The 21391-nt window shown below is 38.3% G+C and overlaps 1 protein-coding gene across 2 annotated transcripts in view; it reads right to left on the bottom strand.

The window, feature by feature from the left end:
* Positions 1-814: 814 nt before the first annotated feature.
* Positions 815-21391, bottom strand: part of gtdc1 (glycosyltransferase-like domain containing 1) — a 38987-nt gene continuing 18410 nt past the window's right edge. Inside the window, exons 5-11 of one of the 2 annotated variants that reach the window (XM_056755636.1) lie at positions 14642-14737; positions 14073-14228; positions 7648-7757; positions 6704-6848; positions 1930-2000; positions 1525-1616; positions 815-1245 (exon numbers count right to left, since the gene is read on the bottom strand). In XM_056755636.1, the coding sequence (XP_056611614.1) occupies positions 1144-1245; positions 1525-1616; positions 1930-2000; positions 6704-6848; positions 7648-7757; positions 14073-14228; positions 14642-14737 (772 nt within the window). In that variant the 3' untranslated portion in view covers positions 815-1143. The remainder of the gene's footprint in view (positions 1246-1524; positions 1617-1929; positions 2001-6703; positions 6849-7647; positions 7758-14072; positions 14229-14641; positions 14738-21391) is intronic. The other variant, XM_056755637.1, reaches the window with a different exon arrangement.

Below are 21391 nucleotides of genomic sequence, written 5' to 3'. Positions count from 1 at the left end.
TGTCTATGAGGAGGCCTTGAAATATCTCGGATGTCACCTAAAATATCTTTATTTGTGTTCCGAAGATGCCGGGAGGTCTTAAAACATGTTGAACATGTTTTAAGAGAGAATACAAAATAACACAATTTTGATTTTGAGATGAATTTTCCTTTAATGGAGAGTGATGACTTTGGTTACGTACAAGGTGGGAACGTGATTATAACTGAGCCTTTAATTCTATCCCCCTATCCGAGTGCACCTGCATAATAAATGCATCTAAAACAATAACGTCAAACATTTCCACAGCTTTATTAGGAGACTATCTGATAATAAAGGATGAATCTCTCAATAACTTCTTCAAAAAAAGTCGGGCCTCTTTTAATGACACTTATGTTGGCAGACTTGAAGTGGGTCGAGAGGTTGTGGCATTGCTGTGATGTGAAAGCAGACACATCTTTAAAAAAGATGGAAAATCTGACAGGCCATTGTTAGTTTGCCCAGTATTTTTACATTTAGCAAACACATATAAATAGCTAGTTACCAGGCCCCCTTAATTATGCAGTGGGCTCCAGCAGTAGCGTACAGCCAGATCTCAAATGCAAGGAAAATAAAAGAACCGTATTTAGATTGAACCGCAGTCCTGGGGAAGCCTTGCATCAACCTTTACTGAGCCTCGGGGGACTTTGTCACAACCTGGCAACCTCAGGTGGAGCAAGAGCCCACATCGTTTCTAGCCGCAACTTGGCCGCCGCTCTGTCGGAGTGGGAACCGAAGACTCCAGAATTCCAGGCTGTAGTCCTCGAGCACAAAGGATAAAAATGGATATGAAGCGAAATATGAGGTGGACCCGCCTATGCGTGACACGAAAGCAGTCGCAGGTTTTTCAATTGTTTATTTTTACTTTGCTCTTTTTCTGCCATTAACCACAAATATAAAAGTTGTTTTTTCCTGCACATGGAAGTTAACATACAGATGTTGGTCTTATGTGTTGGAGAGATTGGGAAGCTTTTAGTTGGTGGTACTGGTACAGTAGATACTGTATATAAAAGGCTGTGCTGCCATTTTTTAGGCACTTATCCAACATATACAATTTTTTGAATACATCAAAAGCTCCACAACTTCACAATGAGGCGAGATGTAAAATATGTATTTCTAAGGTTCCTGTCATGATGTGTGCTGCTCTGTTGAAATCATGTCACAATCTGCTCTCAAGAGAGATTTGAACTCGTCCTTGAGAGTTTCCCAGGAGAAAGTACTGATGTTCACCTAGAAGACATAGAGAATAAATTGAGAAAAATCAGAACACAACTAATAAAGTGTGAAGACAGAACACTATAAAAAATGATGTGATCAATTGCAACATATGTTTCACATTACTTGAACTCATCAAAAATGTCTAATTACAGTAAATCTTCACGGGTTATGATTTAAAGTTTTACAGCCAACTTCATTATAGTTAAACATTTAAGACTGCAACATTTTTTACAGTGTATAATATAATAAAACAAATAAAGGAGCAAAATAAAGGCATGAGATATGTGTTACCTGTGTAACATGTTGTCTGACTAACTGCGGACGCTTGCAGAAATGTTGTAATTTTTTACACAGCTGTTCAGGTGTCGAATACAGATATGTCGCTACAAAAAGAAAATACATATTTGATCAGTAAGAACCCTCAAAGAGCTGATGAGACAGCATTAAAAATGCAGACGACTCCACGCTGGGTGATGTTGTACATTATTGAACTGTGGTTATATTTATTTATTTATATAAAAATGCCAAAATGGTTTATGGCAAATTTTTCGATTGTGCTTTAAGATGAATAAGTCATCATATACAGAAGCCGAGCATAACAGCTTCGGCTGCGACAATGAATCTTCTTTTGCATATGAAATTAAGCCAGTTTTTTCATTGCTGGCGAATCATGAAATGAAAGCAGAGGTTCTTTACCAGGGAATATTTCAGGGTAGACCAAAGTGTTCGGACAAAGGGGATAACAACCACAGTGTACTGCTTCTATCCTGAAAGAGAAACATAAATTACATGTAAGGTTCAATCCCATAATGCATTAAAACTGTATTGAGCAAATATATTGAACTGACTTGGCTCCACTTTCCTAATTTAAAATGTCTAAAATAGCAACATCGAAGCTGTGAGGATGACAACAAACCAAAACATAGTTGGCAATTCTTAAATGAAGCTATCAGAGTTGGCTGGAAGTTCTTCAACATCTTTGTTACACTATGCAACTAACATACCAGCCAGATAAAGTTGCATTCTGAATATTACATTTATTGCACTATCAATGTATTTCTATATTAATGCTGCAAAAGTGGAAAGCGCTTAATAGACATCGCAAAAGTAGCTTTAGAAGTTGTTTGGTGTTGTACAACATTTCACAAATGACCTTTAATAAATCAGATCCATATTTCACCCAACCATGGGTTGAAAACAACTCTGTGAAAATGATGTAATCCTGAAGAACAATTCCCAAAGAGTCAAACACTGTGTTGGATGATGTCTTTGGGCATTGAATTTTGCATGTGGTAAAGTACAGGTCATGGTTGAATGCATTCATTTGAACACTTTTTATAATTAAATTCACCAAATTAACATCTAATTCAAATACATAATGAAGTTTTGAGACACTCATAACTATAGCATAGTTTTCCATAATCTCCATCTTTTTACTTCATCAAATAGTTCAATCTAGGGCAAACTTTACTCCCAACTGATTCAACTCATTTGAACCCCTATTGCTGGCACTGGAAATGACCGGCTGTTTAAATATTTTGTAGAATGAGTATTAATATTTAATGAGTCTATCCATCTCTCCCTTCACCATCAGATCCTCATCTCATTTCCCATGCTAAAACCATGCATATTTTAATAACCGATTAGCCCTCTGCCATTCACGGCTGAAATTTTACGATTCTGATTGAGCAATGGGACAAATCTTCCAGAACAATCGTGTGGATGAGTGAAACGTTGCTGGGTGTCAAGTTGTGTTTCAAAGTGGTTTGTATTGATGCATATTTAATGGTCACCCTTACACTGCTTAAAACATTTTTTTTAGTACTTCAGTTCTTTTTTTTTTTTACATTTTGCTGTAGTTACTCTGAGCAAATGCATTACATATCTCAACATCTAAGACTGGTTCCCAACCTTTTTACTTTTTATTTTACCCCATCATCAACAAGAACATTTGAAGGCCCCCCACTCAAGTTCTACCCAATAAAATATCATGGAGCTTGATATATTACTAAATATGTATTTTTGTTTATAAATAACCAAAAATTAATAAATATAATGTTGTTTTAGATTATTTTAATGCTTCTTTAAAGGGATATTTCTTATGCAGAACAGAAAATTAAATATTTTGAAAGAAGTCGATAATCGAACAGCGCTAGAACCCGTTCACTTCTATTGTATGCACACAAAACCAATGCAAGTGCATGGATGCCGGTTGATAACATTCTTCAAAATATCTTCTTCTGTGTTCTGCAGAAGAAAGAAAGTCATACATGACAAGAGTATGAATAAATGACAGATTGTTTTACTTATTTAAATAATTTGAGGTTATCTTCAGGCTCCCTTGAAATCATGCAGATGCCCCCTCGTGGCCTAGTACACCTGGTAGAAAAACACTAACCTGAAATAAGCAAAACTTTTAACTCGCTTCACATTAGGCTACTTTACGTCTGTACGTACAATAATTACCATTTTGAAGATTGCCCAATACATCAGCGTTTTTGATTTATCCAAAAGCGGCAGGACTTGCACTTTTTCAATTTACGTGTCTTTATTCAAACAAATTACAAGCCAAAACCATTGGACTCCTAAGAAAAGCGGGAAAAACGAGAACGTGCTAATTTCTCCACAAAGGAAAAGAAAAACAACAGCACAATAGTCGCCGCCCTTGTGCAAACACCAGACAGTGAAGGTTTAGTGTAGTATTACCTACTCTGCAACCTCAACATCCCTTTTCCCGATCAAATTCACAGCGAACGCATTTAATCAAAGTCTCTCGGCAGGAATCACCGCAGCCCGTCGTATGAAACTGATTAAGGTCAGTTCCATGTCAATGCAGTTAACGTGTGAGCGTGCAAATGCTTATCGGGCTTTTCATCTCAAATATAATTAGCCGATCATTCTGCTTGGCTGCCTTACTGTTTTTCTGCAGGGCATGCATGGGCGTCTGCTGACAATTAATCAGATTAGGCTAATTTCCACAATAACGAGGACGGAAGACGGTGAAGAAAGTCCCCTCGTGCGGAGCTGACCAATGAGGTGCGATTGTTTAAAGCAACGGGCAGGTGATTCAAGTTCGACATCCTACGAGCACATGCCATTCATGCGATCGATTCTCTGTCGCAGTATTGATTTATTAAGTATTAATAACTCTTTTTAATCTCTATTTGAACTGGATGTTTTCAGGAGTTTAAACATTATTCAGAAAAGCAGACAGCAGGTGTTTGATCACTGTTTGAACACACGTCGCCTGAGGACATGAACGCAAAAACATAGGAGCCTCCGTATGTCTCCTCTCGGCCCGGACTTTGATCTAATGAAATCGAGAACAACTTCAGCTCTGTGTAGTAAGAGGTCCAAAGGGAGCACAAGTCTAAACTGTTACCTCACAAAGCAGAGGATGTTTCTATTCAATCAATGGTCATCACTGCCCAGAACAATCATCAGTGCTGTCATTTAACAGCAGTTTTAGATCAAGAGAGTAAAACCTGGATAATTAAAATCCCCTGTGCAGGATTACCAGAGCTCCCGCCAGTGCACTCCTGCTTTGGACGGTTTGTACCTTGGCCCTCGGCGTTCTCTTTTAAACTCTTCAAAAGTAAAGCACAGGTGACTGAAGATATTGATTCAGGCTATGCTGAAGACATCAAGGGCGATGGTTTCAAAGGTCGCACCAACACACATTCGGTACCGTTCATACTGTGGTGTATCCTTCAAAACAAACTTTCAATTAAGCCGTGAACTTTTCTTGGTCTCTTTGGGGTTTGAAAAAAACATGCTCAAGGTAAATTTCAGAGTGAAACATGATTTTATTCCCTCATTTTGCGATAAAATTAGTTAATGAATCAATTTTGAAATCAATTTTTCTAATTGTATTATTTACTGTACAGTGGCCTTGATAAGGATTTTGACTTGAATCCCGAAAGTTCTAAAGCCATTTACATTTAAGCGTTTGGCGGATGCCTTTATCCAAAGTGACTTTATTTAATTCAGTTAATTCAGTATACACATCTTATATGTGTGTTTCCTGGAATCGAACCCACAACCTTTGCGTTGTTAACCAGGAAACCAAGATGCATTTATTTCATAGAAAGATACAAAATAGCATAAGCACTATTTTTAATATTGTATAATATTTAAAGCTTAAAAGTCAGTGAAACCGTCGAAGCCGTTCTCCTAGTGGACAGTGGGATTGCAGGATGTACCGGTGCTACAATAGCATCGCGATGCTAAAGCTTCTCTCTATTTCTCAAACGGTAGCATCGTAAGGAATGTTACATGCACATCAACGTTCATATGAACACTTAAATCTCATAAATGAATTTGAACGACTCGGGCGAGATAATGATTCAGTGAGACATTTAACTAGTCACTTGATTCATTCTTGAATTAATCAGCCGTGACTTAGTAAAAAATTGCCGCGACCCACTGGCTATTTCAGTTTCACATTTAAAGCAATCCTAACATTTCCCTTTATAAACATTGCTGTATAAATTCAATTTATCGCACATTTGAATTAGTTCCCACCTAAAAAAATTCTAGTGAACTTTAGTAAAATTCCTACACACTAGTGTTTATTAGACTACCATAGTAAAGTATTCTCCAGTATTTGCTATAACTTATCCCATTTCAATAGTTAACAATACAAAACATTTTAGTGTACAGCATAATAGCTAAAGTTCACTATAGTAAATAAAAAAAATGTCTTTTAGGAAATTTGATTTATTTTGTAGATTTTAATTATGAACATGACACAGCACCGTGATACTACTTGGTACCTTGATATCATAAGACACGTTTATGGGACAACCCTAGTGGGCAGTGGTCTGACATGCACATTCGGTGACCCGAGTTCGAATACCAGCTTGAGGTCATTTGCCGATCCCATTCCCCTCTCTCCTCTCTACACATTTCTGTCTTCTCCTATCATACTTTCCTGTCCAATAAAGTCAAAATGCCCTTAAAAAATATATTTATAAATATTTTAACAGTTTTTGATAGTCACACTTAGTTAACATGTCAGTAGTTAAAGGGATGAACTACACGTGTAAACTTACATCACACATCCACTAAAAATTACTAACAACCATCACTTCAAAGACTTTGTAATAAAAGACTAAAATCTGTTGTGGCAAAATGTGACGTGATAGTTTGAAATTGTTATCTAATCCGATGATTAAATATTTGTGGTCCACTGTAAGAGACAAACAGTGTCTTTAGCTGAAGGCAAAATGTGGGACAGCCATTCTGTGTGTAGGATGTGAATAAATGATTGAAAATAAACTTACTGTTAATTATGTATTTAGTCACTAATATGAATTCCTGAATTCATCTAATCAGTTCAGAAATCTTATTAAAACAGAAAAGCCCACCTTATTTATTAACATCATTTTTAACATTCTGTTCACAACCACTGTGTTGACTTTGTTAAAAACGTACATATTTCTACAGCAGACACCAGAAAAAAACTCACATTGCTACTCCGAAAAACTCGTGCTTGGCCGTGGACACGACGACATCTGCTTGGCACAGCGCTTTGAGGTAATCTTCCTTACTGGGCATGAAACCCCAGTACTGGATGTGGTCAACCAACTGTTCTTTGGCTTCTGCAAAGATGTCTATAGTGGGAAGGAACGAAGAAGGGACACAGGCCTCAGTATCGATGTGTAGTAATTAGCGGAGAGAGGGATGTTTAAAATTTTAGTCATATTTTGCGAGGACGTCAAATAAGCAAGGTCGTCATAAATTTGGACGTAAAATGAAAAGGCATACAAATAATCAATAACGTGATTCTATTAGCGAAATCAAAATAGATTAAAACCGTTTCAACGTGATTGCCTTCCGAGCAATCGTAAACATAATTTCATAACATGAGCGACCTTTACGATCTGTTTATTTCTTTTGGTCCAGTGGCTCTTTATGCCACAATAAAAGTTTGCATCTCAATATAAGAGATTGTGTTTCCTGTAAGTCTGGTTTTGGCAGCGTTGGTCATAGTTGGAGTGTGCATGCATGTAAATTAAATTAACACAACACCATAAATACTCAAGACTGTCTGAAGGATATTAAAACGTAATTGTCCACTAATGGGGAGTGTATTTTGCCAATAAAAATGGTGCCTGTGTGTGATAAACAGATGAGCTTTGAACCTAAAGCTATCCACTTAACCAATTTGTTTCAAAGTTAAATAAAATGCATTTGATTACATTTGACCGTGATACCAGAAGTGTCATACACATAAATCAACGTACAAATCCAAAGGAAGGATTAAAGAAATATACAAAAATAACTTTGTGATCTTGCTTTGATGCATTATGACTTGACTCCAAGAAGTCCAACACTTTTAAAAGCTTGGATTTTATTTAAATACATTATCATGCTTATCAATTCAAAGAATCCCAGCGGCACGCAATGTACCTGGAACGTCAGTGAAAGTCTCTCCCAGGACAGAAACTTCAAAGCTCAGCTGTCGTTCTTTGAGTTTCAGTAAGGTCTGGAAGAACAGCTGTGGGTCTTTGTCGTGTTCCCTTTAGCCAAAAAGAGACACAGCAGAAACAGAAGACATTCACATTTGGAAACAATAACATAATTCCTAATTAATTAATAGCAGAAAGATGACAACAATATTATCAGCGGGGAATATTACAGAGCAGGCAGCATTTTGAAGAAAAAATAAAATGTATTACATACAAATGCTACAGAATCAGAACCATAATTGCCGATTTATTCTGTAAATCTGTATAGTGGGATATTTTTAACTAAAACCAAAGTTGGAAAGGATTTTTTAAAATAAGAAAAAAACATTTTATTTTATAATAAAAAGGCATTACTTAAGGTATGAGCAGTAAGTATAAACTACAGCATGTTTGCTTTACCATTTCACTGCCGTCCTAAATCCTAGTATCTCCACATTTCATGATTTCAATTTTTTGCCGTAAAGTAATTTTATTAGACAACCTTGATGTTTGTCACTGGGTTTTGCAAATATCTTTACAATAAAATTCCTGAAAAACAACAAATTTGGACTTCCAAGATTACGTAAGGACAGTGCCGATGTGCATGATATAGCAAAATGGAAACAATAAAAAATGGACATGGTTAAAAAAGCTAATATTAGTGATATCCTGAAAGCTCACTCGCAATGTCAGTGTTTGACATTAGATATTTAGAGATCTTCTAAATCTGTAAATGGATGAAAATGCTAATACGATTATTTACATGTGGGGTGCCTGTTATGAGTTCTGAGAGTTCCTCTTCCAATCAAAAACAGTGTATACCTTCATTACACATCTGAAAGCTGAGGCCACATGTTCTGTCGCTGTGATCCAGCCAGGCCGCTGATTGCTGGTGTGTTTCCATTAAAGTTCTGAGCTCAGCCAAGAGATCTGGTGAGCAGCTTTCTCAAAGTCAATCACTGGCAATGCTTCATTACTTCAAAAATAGCTCTCTCTGAAGTGTGCTTTCACATCTAATAACCTTCCATGTGGAGTACTTTAAAGAATAATGTTTCGTTAAATGCACTTTAAATTGGACTTTTTCCCAGTAGGAATCTCATTGAACGTTCTTGTCGAATTACATGTGATGGGTATTATCAAACCGAGAAAACAACCTTCGGATGCAGGTTGTGTGGATGAAGAGCTGATGTTTTAAAGCTTTGAGATCTATATTCTCTCTAGACAAGAAGTGTTTTTTTATGTGACTTTGGGAAGGCAAAACTATTCGACCGTAATCTAAAAGACCAAGAACACAAGTGTCGCACTAAAGACTGATGCAAAGGAACACAATTTATCATAGTTTTAAAGTGATAATCACCCACAATTGAGAATTTTGTCATCATTAAGTCACCCTAGTCATTTCAAACCTGTATGACTACAAATCTTCTGCAGAACACAAAAGAAGATAGTTTGAAGAATGAACCACATTGGTACCCATTGACTTGCATTCATTTTATGTTCATACAATAGAAGTGAATGGGAACTACCTTTGTGTGGTTTCCAACTTTCTTAAAAATATATTATTTTGGATCAGAAATGTATAGTGGTTGAAATGACAAGATGGTGAGTAAATGATGACAGTATTTTCTTATTTGGATGAACTATCTCTTTCAATAACTATACACTAAACCACCGCACACTGTACACATCATATAGTGACCCAAATATTCTTGTAATATCATATAATGTCTGCTGATTCCCCCAGTGCAATGAGTTCTGTCCCAACATTGCTATGAGGCGCAACCCCGATTAAAGTATATTCAAAGGTCAAAACGGCCTACAACGCGTCTGATGAAAAACTTCCCTCCTAAGACAATGACCCTCAACTCTTGAGTTTGAAAAGCTTGTCTTAGACCCAAACCGTGGAGCTGAAGTTTTGACACTTGAGTGGTGAGGTTCATCCACTCCATAGCACTGAGGTACGTAAGCGCACAACGGCCTTACAGAGCTCACAAAAGGGCCTTTGACAGATTTCTGAGCTTCTCAGCACCGCCGTTCTGTACGCGGTTGGAGAAGAAGCTCCTCACAAAAACGACAAACGTTGAAGGTCAAAAACAATTACCGGGGGCAGAAGCGCTTTGACAAAAGACACCTCCCACTTGGTTGGAATCTCCTCAGATGAGGTATTAGTGAGGGCTTATTTCCTCTCATTTCCGGTTCTTTTATGTTGCCTTTTCCCCCATGGCTTGACGTTGATTCCCTCATTAATTTTGCAGCCTCTTTTGATTCGCTACAATGTGGATGTGATTGCTACCACCTCTGGACTAAGACTGGTTGACCTGCGGCGAGGTGACATGACGACTACAGGGATGCTTATTACCAAGCCTGTCAGTCTAGTAACTAAAACAGACTGCATGTAGCCCGTGATGCCTTCTTTCCTACTGACAGCATAGCGGAGGGTTAATTAATATGTCAGTTATGTTATGCAGGGATTGCCATGGCTCAACGTGTGACTCGCAGTAAATCCGGGAGAGAGGAGACCAGCGGTCGCGCTAACACACGAAACCACAGGTTCACAGAAATGCGCTCGCAGCTGCTGTTTGCATGTTACATTGTGAACTGACTGCATTAAAGCGGATTAATAAACAAAACAAGTTTATTAGACCTCAATTAAATCATTGAAATTTAGCGGCTACATTCAAGGGCCACAATGAGGTAAACAAAACTTATGGATGACCCAAATAAAGTTCTAAAAGGAAATTAGGATATACGTTTTGTTTGCATGGACAGTCAAAAATGGGTCAAAGTATCGTATTTTTACAACACTATTATCGTGGACAAAATAATTCAAGGTTTCGTTCAATGATTTAATGTTATCATGATATCCACATATAAAGAAAAGGTGCTATAAGTCAAATTTAGGTTTTATTTTGTTTGTTTAGGTTTTATTTTGTTTGTTGCCTAATTTCTCTTCTTTTGGTAAATACATTTGACTTAAAATACAAGAAAAGAGTTCATTTGCAAAAATAAAACTGATTTTTTTTTAAATAATTGTGCATTCCAATTAGTATCAATCAAACTGCAGTTGGGTTGTTTTGATTAAACAATAATAACACAACAATACAGCTAACAAACACAATAAAACGACAAAAACATGAATACATAATAAAAAAACATGATTTTTTTAACATTTTCAAAAACGGTGTTATTTGTTTTGCCAATAAACTCTAAGAGCAGGGAGTCAGAAAGAGAGAGTTTGTAACCATTTCGCGCTTAGGGCAAAACTTTAAACGTGTTTTGAAATATTTACGATATTACAATGTTTAGAATTAATACCGATGATATCAATCACTGTGTTATTTAATATCACGTTTATCGACAATAAGAATTGTGTCACCGGATTCAAAACAATGAAGAATCTCATGAAAGCATTTAATGTTTAAAACACATTCTTCTGTCTGTCAAGCTAAGTTGAATATATATATATATACAGTAGCTACTCTGCTAGTCACATGATTTTATATATTACTAAAAATCACTCCTCAAAATGTCTGAGAAAAATTAAGTTAGTTATGAATAAGGGCGTCATTTGTTTGCAAATGCAACTTGGTTAGCTGTTTTGTCATCTAATGCAATGACATTCACATATTTTTAAGAGTAACTTGGGTTTCTAAATCTTTTTTGGGACCGATGTATAAAAATATATGCTACTATTTGCTACTATCTAGACGGAAATGGTGAGTTTTATCACTCTTGACCTGAGAGTGCAACGAGACAGAAACCAAATAAAACAAATAAGAAAAAAAGAGGTTCAGCAGGGACCCGACGAATCCTCATTAGCAGTCATCCGGTACCACTTAAAAGAATATGATCCTCTCATTTAGACAGCTATGATTAAATATTCCCCTTTAAGTCGCACCCATGAGGTGCATGTTTTAAAATTCAAACTCTATTTACTGCAAAAGCATGACGTTAAAGGATTCGAATAAGAAGGAAGCAAAAGGGCTAATTAATGGGGCTCTTGAAAGCCCAGGACTCAGTTATCTGGGGATTGATTACGGTCAGTTGAAAATAGTGGAGGCAGATCCGTCTGTAAAGACAAAACAAACTGAAAACGGTCGGATCACATTGCCGTTTCTCGTGGGGTTTGATGTGTGGTGCGGCCTTAATGAGGGAATAGCAACTATACATGAAAACGTGTGAAAACTTACACTGGGTTACGTTTGGATTATTGTTTAGATCAGTTAGTTTTCCACTCCTTTGCACGCATTAATGGACGTGTTAATGTTACGTAACCCTGATTCATTCGTTTTTACTGTGTGCAAACATCAAAAGTCAAATATTTTATGGCATTCTGCCTTCGCCGGGTTAAAATCCTTTGTGGCGTTTGCAGACCTCTGACACACCGTGTCCTTCCAAAAGCAGTTCTTCTCTAATGTCGGTCTCTGTGGCATGGCTTTGGCGATCAGCAGGGCACAGGAGGAGTCTGGGAACCGCGCACGATCCGTGCCAGGACAGTGTGGCGATGCGTCAGTGCCTGCGTCTTTTTTTACTCGATTGGTGCCCACTACACAGTCTGGGAGGAACGAGAGATACACAAATATGTCTGGATTTCCAAAGAGAAAAAAAGAGTATTTCATTGCGTAATTGCCTGTGGAGAATGATGGCGTAAAAGACAAAGGTCCATTAAGAGGGGCAAGGCCATGTGACTGCGTGATGTGGTAGAGATGATGTCTTTTAGTAATGTCTGACGAATGTCCACGCTGCCTTTTGTGTGTTTGTGAGAGCATGTGCTTGTTGGTCACTGTGACAAACAAGGTTGCTTAAAAAAAATCCTTGAGTGTTTAGTTAGAAGACATTTAAAGAAACAGTTCGCCCCAGGAAAAAATCTTTTCAGCATTTCTTTACAATCAATGTAAATAGGGACTCGCACAAAACAAAGGGAGTCGTTTGGGTTTGAAAACAACACGTTGGTGAATAAATGAGAATTTTCATTTTCGGCTGAACTATCCCTTTAAGCCTCATTACATCAGCACCTGCAAACAGCTGCCCTCTCTGACCACTCGCCCTGGTCAACGCCTGCAATAAGACAGTCCTGTAATCCAACAGATGAAGACCTATCCAGGCCACATGGAGATTAACAATCTGCAACCAGTGATGACAAAAAGAGAGGCTGGAAAAAAGGATGAAATGGGACACACATTCAGAGATAATCCAAGCCCCTTCTTATTTTTCCAGCAGCTCTCGCCCCGCGTAAATCCTAATTTAACTCGGACCAAAGCCAGCGTTTATAAAGCACGGATGTTAACAGCGCTAATCCATCTGTGTTTTGCTCAGTTTTGAAGAGATTACACAATGGGCGCTTTTGTTACCGATACAAGAGTAGGTGAATGACAGCGACACAACACAAACAAACATTGCAAAATCCCTTTGCCAGCATCAAACTTCACACTGGTGGTCTTTTTAGTTGTTAATCAGATTTATGGGTGTTTTTTGGTAAGAAAACGTGTCATCACTGCCAAGAGATGAGCAAAGAGTCATGGGAGAAATATGTGGCTGGAGCAACACTTTCTTTTTCAATTTTTTCCTCAGTCCATGGCAGATGAGGTAGAGATACAATGCTGTTTGGTTTCCACTCATGCCAGAAAGAGTCTTAAAATATGGGGAGTGGAAGATATTTAAACTTCAACAAAAACCACAGAGCGATCCTGCGGGCAATAAAATATTTTCTCATGCCTCCCCCAACGGCCCCAGCGAACAAAACATAGCGGCGAAGACATTTTCTTCTGCTGCTGCCTCTGCATTTGAGTTTATCTGTATGTATAAACTTTGAAAATTCACTTCACAATATTCCAACGGTGGTTTACGCCAAGATGGACTTTAGGAAATATTGGGATGATGCCGAAAAATACTACCCACAATCGTCGAGGGGGTCGGCTGAGAGATTTTGTGCTCAGAATGGAACCAGGGGTCTATGCATGCATGTTTAATGCTGTTGTAATAAAACAAGCATGTTATCCATTTACCATGAATCTGCCCAACTGTCAAACAACTCCGTGGACAGTCCAAAGCAAATAACTCACAGAATGGTGGTTGTATACAGCAGGTTGATGTTTGAGGAATTTTTTGTAGGTTGCAAATGTTTGAAGTTTGCTGAGAAACAAGGATCTCACATTACAATTATGTGTGAGCACTTTGTTCGGTGGGAACAGTGAAAGCTGGTGAGGTCATAATAAACTGTGTGGACAAAAAATTTATTACATTCTACAATCCTTCAATTAAATAATATTTTTTAATTGTATGAAATTATTATACATAATCATAAATTGTTTTCTTTATTTTAAATATAAAAGTTTAATCTTTAAAAAAGGTTCTCAAGACAAATTTATGTTATCTTTAACTTCTTACCAGCGATGTGGCCAGACTATGTGGAGTGGTCGGGGTTTCTCTCCCTCGTCACACTGACGACACGCTGGCTGATTTTGTGATGCTTCCAGACCTGGGGCCAAACTCGTAGACTGCAGTCCTTCCTTTTGTAGTTTCTCTTCATGTGACTCCGTTTCACTGTCCAATGAGAATGCTATGGAGTCACTGGTTTGGCACACTTCTTTCAGTCACTTTTTTCTTCATAAATTTTCATAACAGAATTAAAGAATCAAATAATTGTTTTACAGCAGTTGATATGTAATTCAAGCCCATGTTGTACTTGCTTCACAGTCTTTTCTTGTCTTATGGGTTTATAAGTAGAGTAAAGTATACTTCATTTAGACATATTGGATCATATTGGGTTTGTGGTACGTTCTGTAAATCTGTTCTGTTATACATAACTCCGATTTAATTATTCATTTGCATTATCACTGAAATTTGAAAAAAAAGTTAATGAAAAGGTTTTAAAAAAAACTCATTGTGGCATTATATATTTTGAACGTAGTTTTCAGAAAGATTTTTCTGGCAAATGATAAATACAGTTGTGTTACCTTGGAACTGATGTGTCAGTGTGGTGTTGAGCAGCCTGACTGTAGATATTAACATGCCGCTCTGAATGCCTGAGACGTTTGTGTGCAGGCAGGAATCTGAAGACAAAAGGAAAAAAAGTCCTTTAACATTACATTAGAAATACAAATTAAAAAGTCTGATAAAGAAAAACAAAGATAAAAAGAAAGAAAGAAAGAAAGAAATAAACAAAGAAAGAAAGAAACAAGGAAGGAAAGAAAGAAGGAAGGAAAGAAAGAAAAGAGAGAGAGAATAAAAAAAACTTTATTAACATTTAATCACTACCATGACAAGTAGAATAAAAAAGAACAAAATATATATATAGTTTTAAATAAATAAATAAAAAAGGATGAAAGAAGGAAAGAAAGAAACACACTGTAAACACATTTGTAATTGCTCCCCTTCATACATGTTTTTTCTCTAACCTTTATTGATTCTTATAATGAAAAATGACACAGGCAGCAAATAATTCATATGCTACACCAGTCAGAACATTACAAGTTAAAGTAAAATAAACAAAAAGGTAACTAAAACCACATTTAAAAAAAGAAAACGGGCCTCATGTGGCATTTCTTTCTCTCCCTGGCCCTAAAATATGTCGAGCGCACAGCCAGAGTGATGTCTTCTGCAACCACCACGATTATTTCAAGTTAAAACAAGTCACATTTTCACGTAATTCTCTGCCAAAAGCAATCCATAAAGCACAGAAAGTACTTTCTCGGTTCTCTGCAACTGCAGATCCTGTGCGCTGCCTCCATGGCACCGCCAGTCCTAATTGTAGGTTGGGCGATGGACGCGAGCCAATTAGCTGCTTGAGAGCGAGATTCCCTCATGCTTACTGATGCGCTATTATTTTTTGCACTGGAGCAAAACTGAAGGCACTCCTAAAATATAAAAATAAGTGAGAATTATGAAATGATAGATGCAAAGCACTATCTTAAAATGACAGTTCACCCAAAAATAAAACGCTCTTGTCATTTCAAACCTTTATGACTTTCTTTCTTCCGCAGATCATAAAATAGGGGCCCGTTAACAACATTCTTCAAAATATCTTTAGTGTGTAAAAGAATTTACTAACACAAAAATATGCTATACTTTAACCATTTCAAAACAATGTTCAGTCCAATTTAATGTAACTGTACAAATGTCTTAGTGGAACTTAAGAGAGCTGAGAGATCTGTAATAGCTGTTGAGAGTTCAGAGTTACATACAGACACTTGCGCTTACTTTCCAAAATATGAAGCACTATTTCAACGCCCAAGTTGGTTACCAGTCACAAGTGATAATGAGAAAAAGCAATGCGTTATTTCCCTTTTCAACCATGTTGAGATCATACTCTAAAGAAAGTGTTTCCAGGTTCACCAGTGCTATATCACACGCATGCATGTTTATTCATTCCGACTTCACTTTCATCTAGATAAAAACAATTATATAAAACATTAGTCAAAAACAGACAGGTAAATTGTGCTCCGTACACAAAAACCTTCAAAGAAAACCGTTAAATGTCCACCAATCCTTCGCCGAGGTCTTTAGAAGAAGTCGTTTCAGAAGCAATGCATTCATCTCCCCGAATACGCATTCAGAAGCAATCAATGGCCATCAAAATATGAAACATCACAATGTCATCGTCATTCTCCAAACGTCCCAGAGAACGACAGAGTATCAATGAAAGCAGTCACTCAACAGTTCACCTCCATTAGATTAGCCATTGATAGAAGTGCCAGGGAAGAGTTTCGCAATGGATGAATTAACTAACAGATGTGGACAGGAGAGCCAGGCTGCATAAAGCTGCACTAAAGAGATGACAAGAAGGTGGGTTCAGCAAGGTATGAGCGATGGAGCCGGGAGGGAAATTTCATTTCGAGGGCCATTTTGAAAATTACACGAGGAGGTTTTGACTAGGCAATAAAAACACAGCCGCGTCCACCAGCGGGAGAGGGAGAACGCCACCAATTAGCTTATTTATAAATCAGACGCAATTTCGGTGATGACTTTTACCTTGCGTTTGATTAAATGCGAAAGGATGGTTGGAGGAAAGTGGGGGGAAATCAAAGTCAAAAATCATTTCATCTAATTTCCTTTATTGGCAATAATCACAAGCAGTCTCTTTTTCCCAGGCTAATGAAAAATTCCATTGATCTTGAGGTCGGCTGCTGCGGCGGCTCAAAAGCGGAGGGAGCTACTGTACGTGTGAGCTGTGCTAAATTTCTTCAGCAACTCCTGCAGTTTGGGAAGTTTTTCCGTGAAGCTCAGGATAACTTGCTCTAAGATTAGTCGAAAGAATTTGTTGAAATATCACAGATAACGATTTTGATTTGTCACTTCAATATTGTGGTTACAGTAATGTGCCTAGATATGTCCGAATTGTTTGTCTCATTTTTGTGCTAGTATCGTTGCTATTGGCTGATAAAGTGATTAGTCACCATCTTGGTGTTAGGTTAAGATGTAGCAGATGGCTTTTGTTTAGACTTCCGGCTTTTTAAATATCACTGGAAAATATTATATTAGGGATGTAACAATATTATCGATATCGTGTTATCGCAATAGCAAAATTGTCTGTATGAAACGATAGGTCTTCCAGGCCTAACATAGAGAATGTTAGAAAAAACAATACATGTTACGTTTGTAAAGGTCCATCTGGTGCAGTTTTTTTATTTTATAAAAGGGATTTCTTAGTCATTTGACCAATCTCAGATTCCCTTAATAGGACTAGGTGTTATAATACCACTATTTCAGCACAGTTGAATTGCCCAATAGGACATTTCCCACACCTTATGCATGACAGGGGATTTTCTCCACTGGACCTGTCCTCTGAAAGTGACCTATTGTCAGCTATGGTGACCTCAGCATTTAACCCGTCTAGTAGTGAGTAGTGAACTCACGCGCTGCAAGTCGTGAACACATACACCCGGAGCAGTGAGCAGCTATCACTGCAGCACCACGGGAGCAAGTGGAGGTAAGGTGCCATGCCTTGCACCTCAGTCGTTACACGCCGGTCCTGAGAAATTACAACACATTACCAAAATCAGCTCAACCATATGCGTCAACCCGTTGACTAAGACTGTGATAACTCATACCTCTAAGCAACAGTTATGATTAGAGGATATAGAAAAGAAGATGCCTACTGCACATTTCCAAGTCATCACTCATCATTTTAAATATCGCAATAAACATCTTACCATGGACGTTATTCAAGGTATTATCGTACAGTGAGATTTTGATATTGTTTCGTCCATATATAATATTGATTATTAATAATATCGTCTACAGATATATGCGGTATGACATTTACATTTACATTTAGTCATTTGGCAGACGCTTTTATCCAAAGCGACTTACAATGCACTTATTACAGGGACAATCCCCCTGGAGCAACATGGAGTAAAGTGTCTTGCTCAAGGACACACTGGTGGTGGATGCTGGGAACGAACCAGCAACCTTTGATTTACCAGTCAGTGGTTTAACCCACTAGACCACCATCTCCATGTGTATGAAGCCAACTAGATAATGAGAACTTTGTTTTAAACTTCATATCAATGAAAATAGCCTCAAGACTACATGCTTAGCTCCATGTAAACAAAGAGGGACATCATTTTCCTTCTTGGTATCCTTGATAACATATGACAAAGTAAATATAACCAAACACCTTGCGAACATACTATATTGTAATATATATACACTGTTTAAAGCCAAAAATAAAGTTTACTGCCTTGCCCTATTTCTCCATACATTGTAAGAGTCTACCCGGTCAAATAAAGGCAAGTCAATTTTTTGTTGATTAAATGGATAGTTCACCCAAATATGATATATCTTTCCTAATCTAAGTCAGTCCAAACTTGTATGACTTTATTCTGCAAAGCACAAAAGAAGATAACATAACCACTGAGACATTTCTCAAAAATAACTTATTTTGTGTTCCACAAAAGAAGAAGTCCTAAACAGATTTTAACTGACATTAGGGTAAATAAACAATGACAGGATTTGAATTTGTTGTGTGTGAACTTTCCTATTAAGCTTTCCTTTTATTGAGTCCAGGACATTCTCCTAACACTTGCTGCCCACTGAGCAAAGGCGAAACTTTAATGCAGCCAAGTGTGTCGTTGTGAAAGCACCGTCACTAGCATTATCTCATCAGCGTGGGCGTTTGGTGCGGTGGCTTGACAGAGGTCCGGCGTGATGGGCACAGGAGACCTGAAGAGAGCCTCTGAGACATGGACAGAGAAGGTCATTACTGCACATTAACATCTACATTCATTATAAACAACTGACCTCATAGTCAAATGCCAAATCCACTGCCCCAGCCAAAGCACACAGCCTGGACTTCTTTCGACTCTACGTGACATTGAAATAAAATGTTATACCTCTGAGGGCGGAAGGGCGAGCACTCCCAAATTTTTAATGACAGTGACTGACAAAAGTGGGTCATGGGAGGAAACCAAACTGAAGGCCTGTTGAGGTTTCCAACTATATGACAATGCTGCCCCATTTCCATGCAACTCAGATGACGGATATGATCGTATCGGGTTTTAGGACGTGTTAGCGATGACAGACTTTCTGTATTACGTAATGTGCATATGGCTCACCAAATCTGACATGGAACGGGCAGATTTTGACACAACTGCATAAGCCATGACATCTGTCATGTGAGACGGGCACATAACAACCCCATCACTTCAAACACTACCTCAACATTTCAGCACACTACATGTACATAGCTGTTCATCACATTTAACAACATTTTTAGAAGAATGCTAGATGTTAACAGTAGCAATGGGTCTGTTAATCTGAAACGTTTGTAAATTTCAGTCATGGAACAAACTACAGACAGATCTTAAACTACCCAGCTACAGGACTTCACAGACAAAGCAAAGGAAGCAGTTGTCACTATGGTTCAGTTACACACGGCACATATGCTATGATGTCATCTTCTGCTTTCTTCTTTTTGTTAATATTGCTCATGAGCAGGTGTTAGCGTGATGAAAAAACTACTTAAGCTCCGTAGAGCTTAATCCAATCTTAGCCGCAACTCTTTTTGAGTAACTCAATCACACAAAATCTATCTTACAAAATATTTTTGGAAAATTCACACCTGGCAACCTGATTTGATATTCTTCCCGAATCAAGAGCAAAGAATTAATGAACGCCCATTTTTGCTATTTTGTTTATACCTGATTACATCATTGCAAAACGTATGGCCACAAGCCAGCTGCTCGGGACAAATCTCCGAAGCCGTGGGATTTATCCTTGATTCGTTCCTATTTATCACGGTTCGCTCCTAGCACTTGAAAGCGCCATATGGACTCAATTGTGGTTCGTTCCTGGCACATGTGATCTGAAGATCAGACGCATGCCATACCTATGGGTTTTACCATTGGATTATTTTCACAGGGCACATTCTACGATTCCTCGTGCCATAAGGATGGAGATCCCTTTTCAAAATGTCCTCGGAACGCAAAGTGGTGGAATCCAATGTCAAAGAAACAAATGAGAAAAGGTGCCCGCCAGATGTTTCGCAGACAAGATTAAACGCTTGGCGGTTTGATTAAGAAAGCCCATCTCCTCATCACTCCATCCTGCCCACATTAAGGCTTAAGAGCAATCAAAACAGAGAGTGCTACGGGATGAGTAGCAAGGCGTATGAGGATTTGGAGCCCGGGGTGACAAGTGATGTGTTTCTGACCGCTGGTGGCCACCAGGATTGAGGGATCATGGCGTCATGAAAAGTTATCGAGAGGGTCCCAAAATGAAGTTCAACAAATGAAGCACTATCCCAGACTTTTGCCATTGTGATGCCAGGCAAAGCAGCTTTTGTTAGTTATGAGTATTTATAAAACATATTTGTGCTGGACCAACAATTTTCCAATACACTGAAGAATGGTTTCCTCAGCTGTCCAGGGATGAAATTACTAAACAAACTCCAAAACGCTACATCGATTCACTGTTCTAGAAATGAGCAGAAACACACGCACGCCTTTCTTTCAAATGTTCAATTAAATAATGTATCCCACACAGCTACGAAGCCGCGGTGCTGGTTTGTGTAACAAGGTGATCGGCGTCTTTGATGCGACTTTATTACTTCGATATGGGACCGAGGCGCATAATTTCCACTGCCTCGTTCCCTTTGAACCGTTCTGAGACAATCTCTACAGCAGGATATCCTGCCATCTGCTTCAGTAACAGAATCGCTTCGCCAGTCAGTCATTGGCGGCAGACCGACGTACGGAGTCACATCCATGCCTTTGAACTGCTTTTAAAAAGCGGCCAAATACCCTCTTTTCCCCACCAACTTTGAAAAGTAGCTTCAGTTATCTGTGCCGAGTTAAATGGGCTAATGAAAACCTGTCCCCCCTGACAATGAAAGTCTAGCGAGAGATTCCTGCGATGGATTTTCCCCTCGATGAGCCCGATAGCACTGTGGTCCCCGTCATAGGAGGAACTGTCATTGTTTTTGATCACGCCGTTTGGATCAATACGGTGCTGGCCATCAATCTTAAGGCTCCGATTGAGCGTGCGGGACGTTTCACAAACATCTGATGCCAGTTAAGTGCTATGGAAACCAAATTCACTCCTCTGCCAGAGAGGAGAACAATGGAAATCAAAGCAACGTTACATTCGAGTCTTCCAGGAGTGGCTTTGTGATGTGGCGGCTCCGCGGGGCCGAAGCTCTTGAAAGGACACCTGATTGTCATGTGACTCTATGCAAACATACCCTGTAGGCCTGTTGTGTTTTAATA

This window comes from Triplophysa dalaica, chromosome 8 (assembly GCF_015846415.1).
Source record: "Triplophysa dalaica isolate WHDGS20190420 chromosome 8, ASM1584641v1, whole genome shotgun sequence".
In the NCBI taxonomy this organism is placed as follows: Eukaryota; Metazoa; Chordata; class Actinopteri; order Cypriniformes; family Nemacheilidae; genus Triplophysa; species Triplophysa dalaica.
The sequence above is the reverse complement of the archived record's forward strand: the minus strand, read 5'-3'. Positions and strand labels throughout refer to the sequence as shown.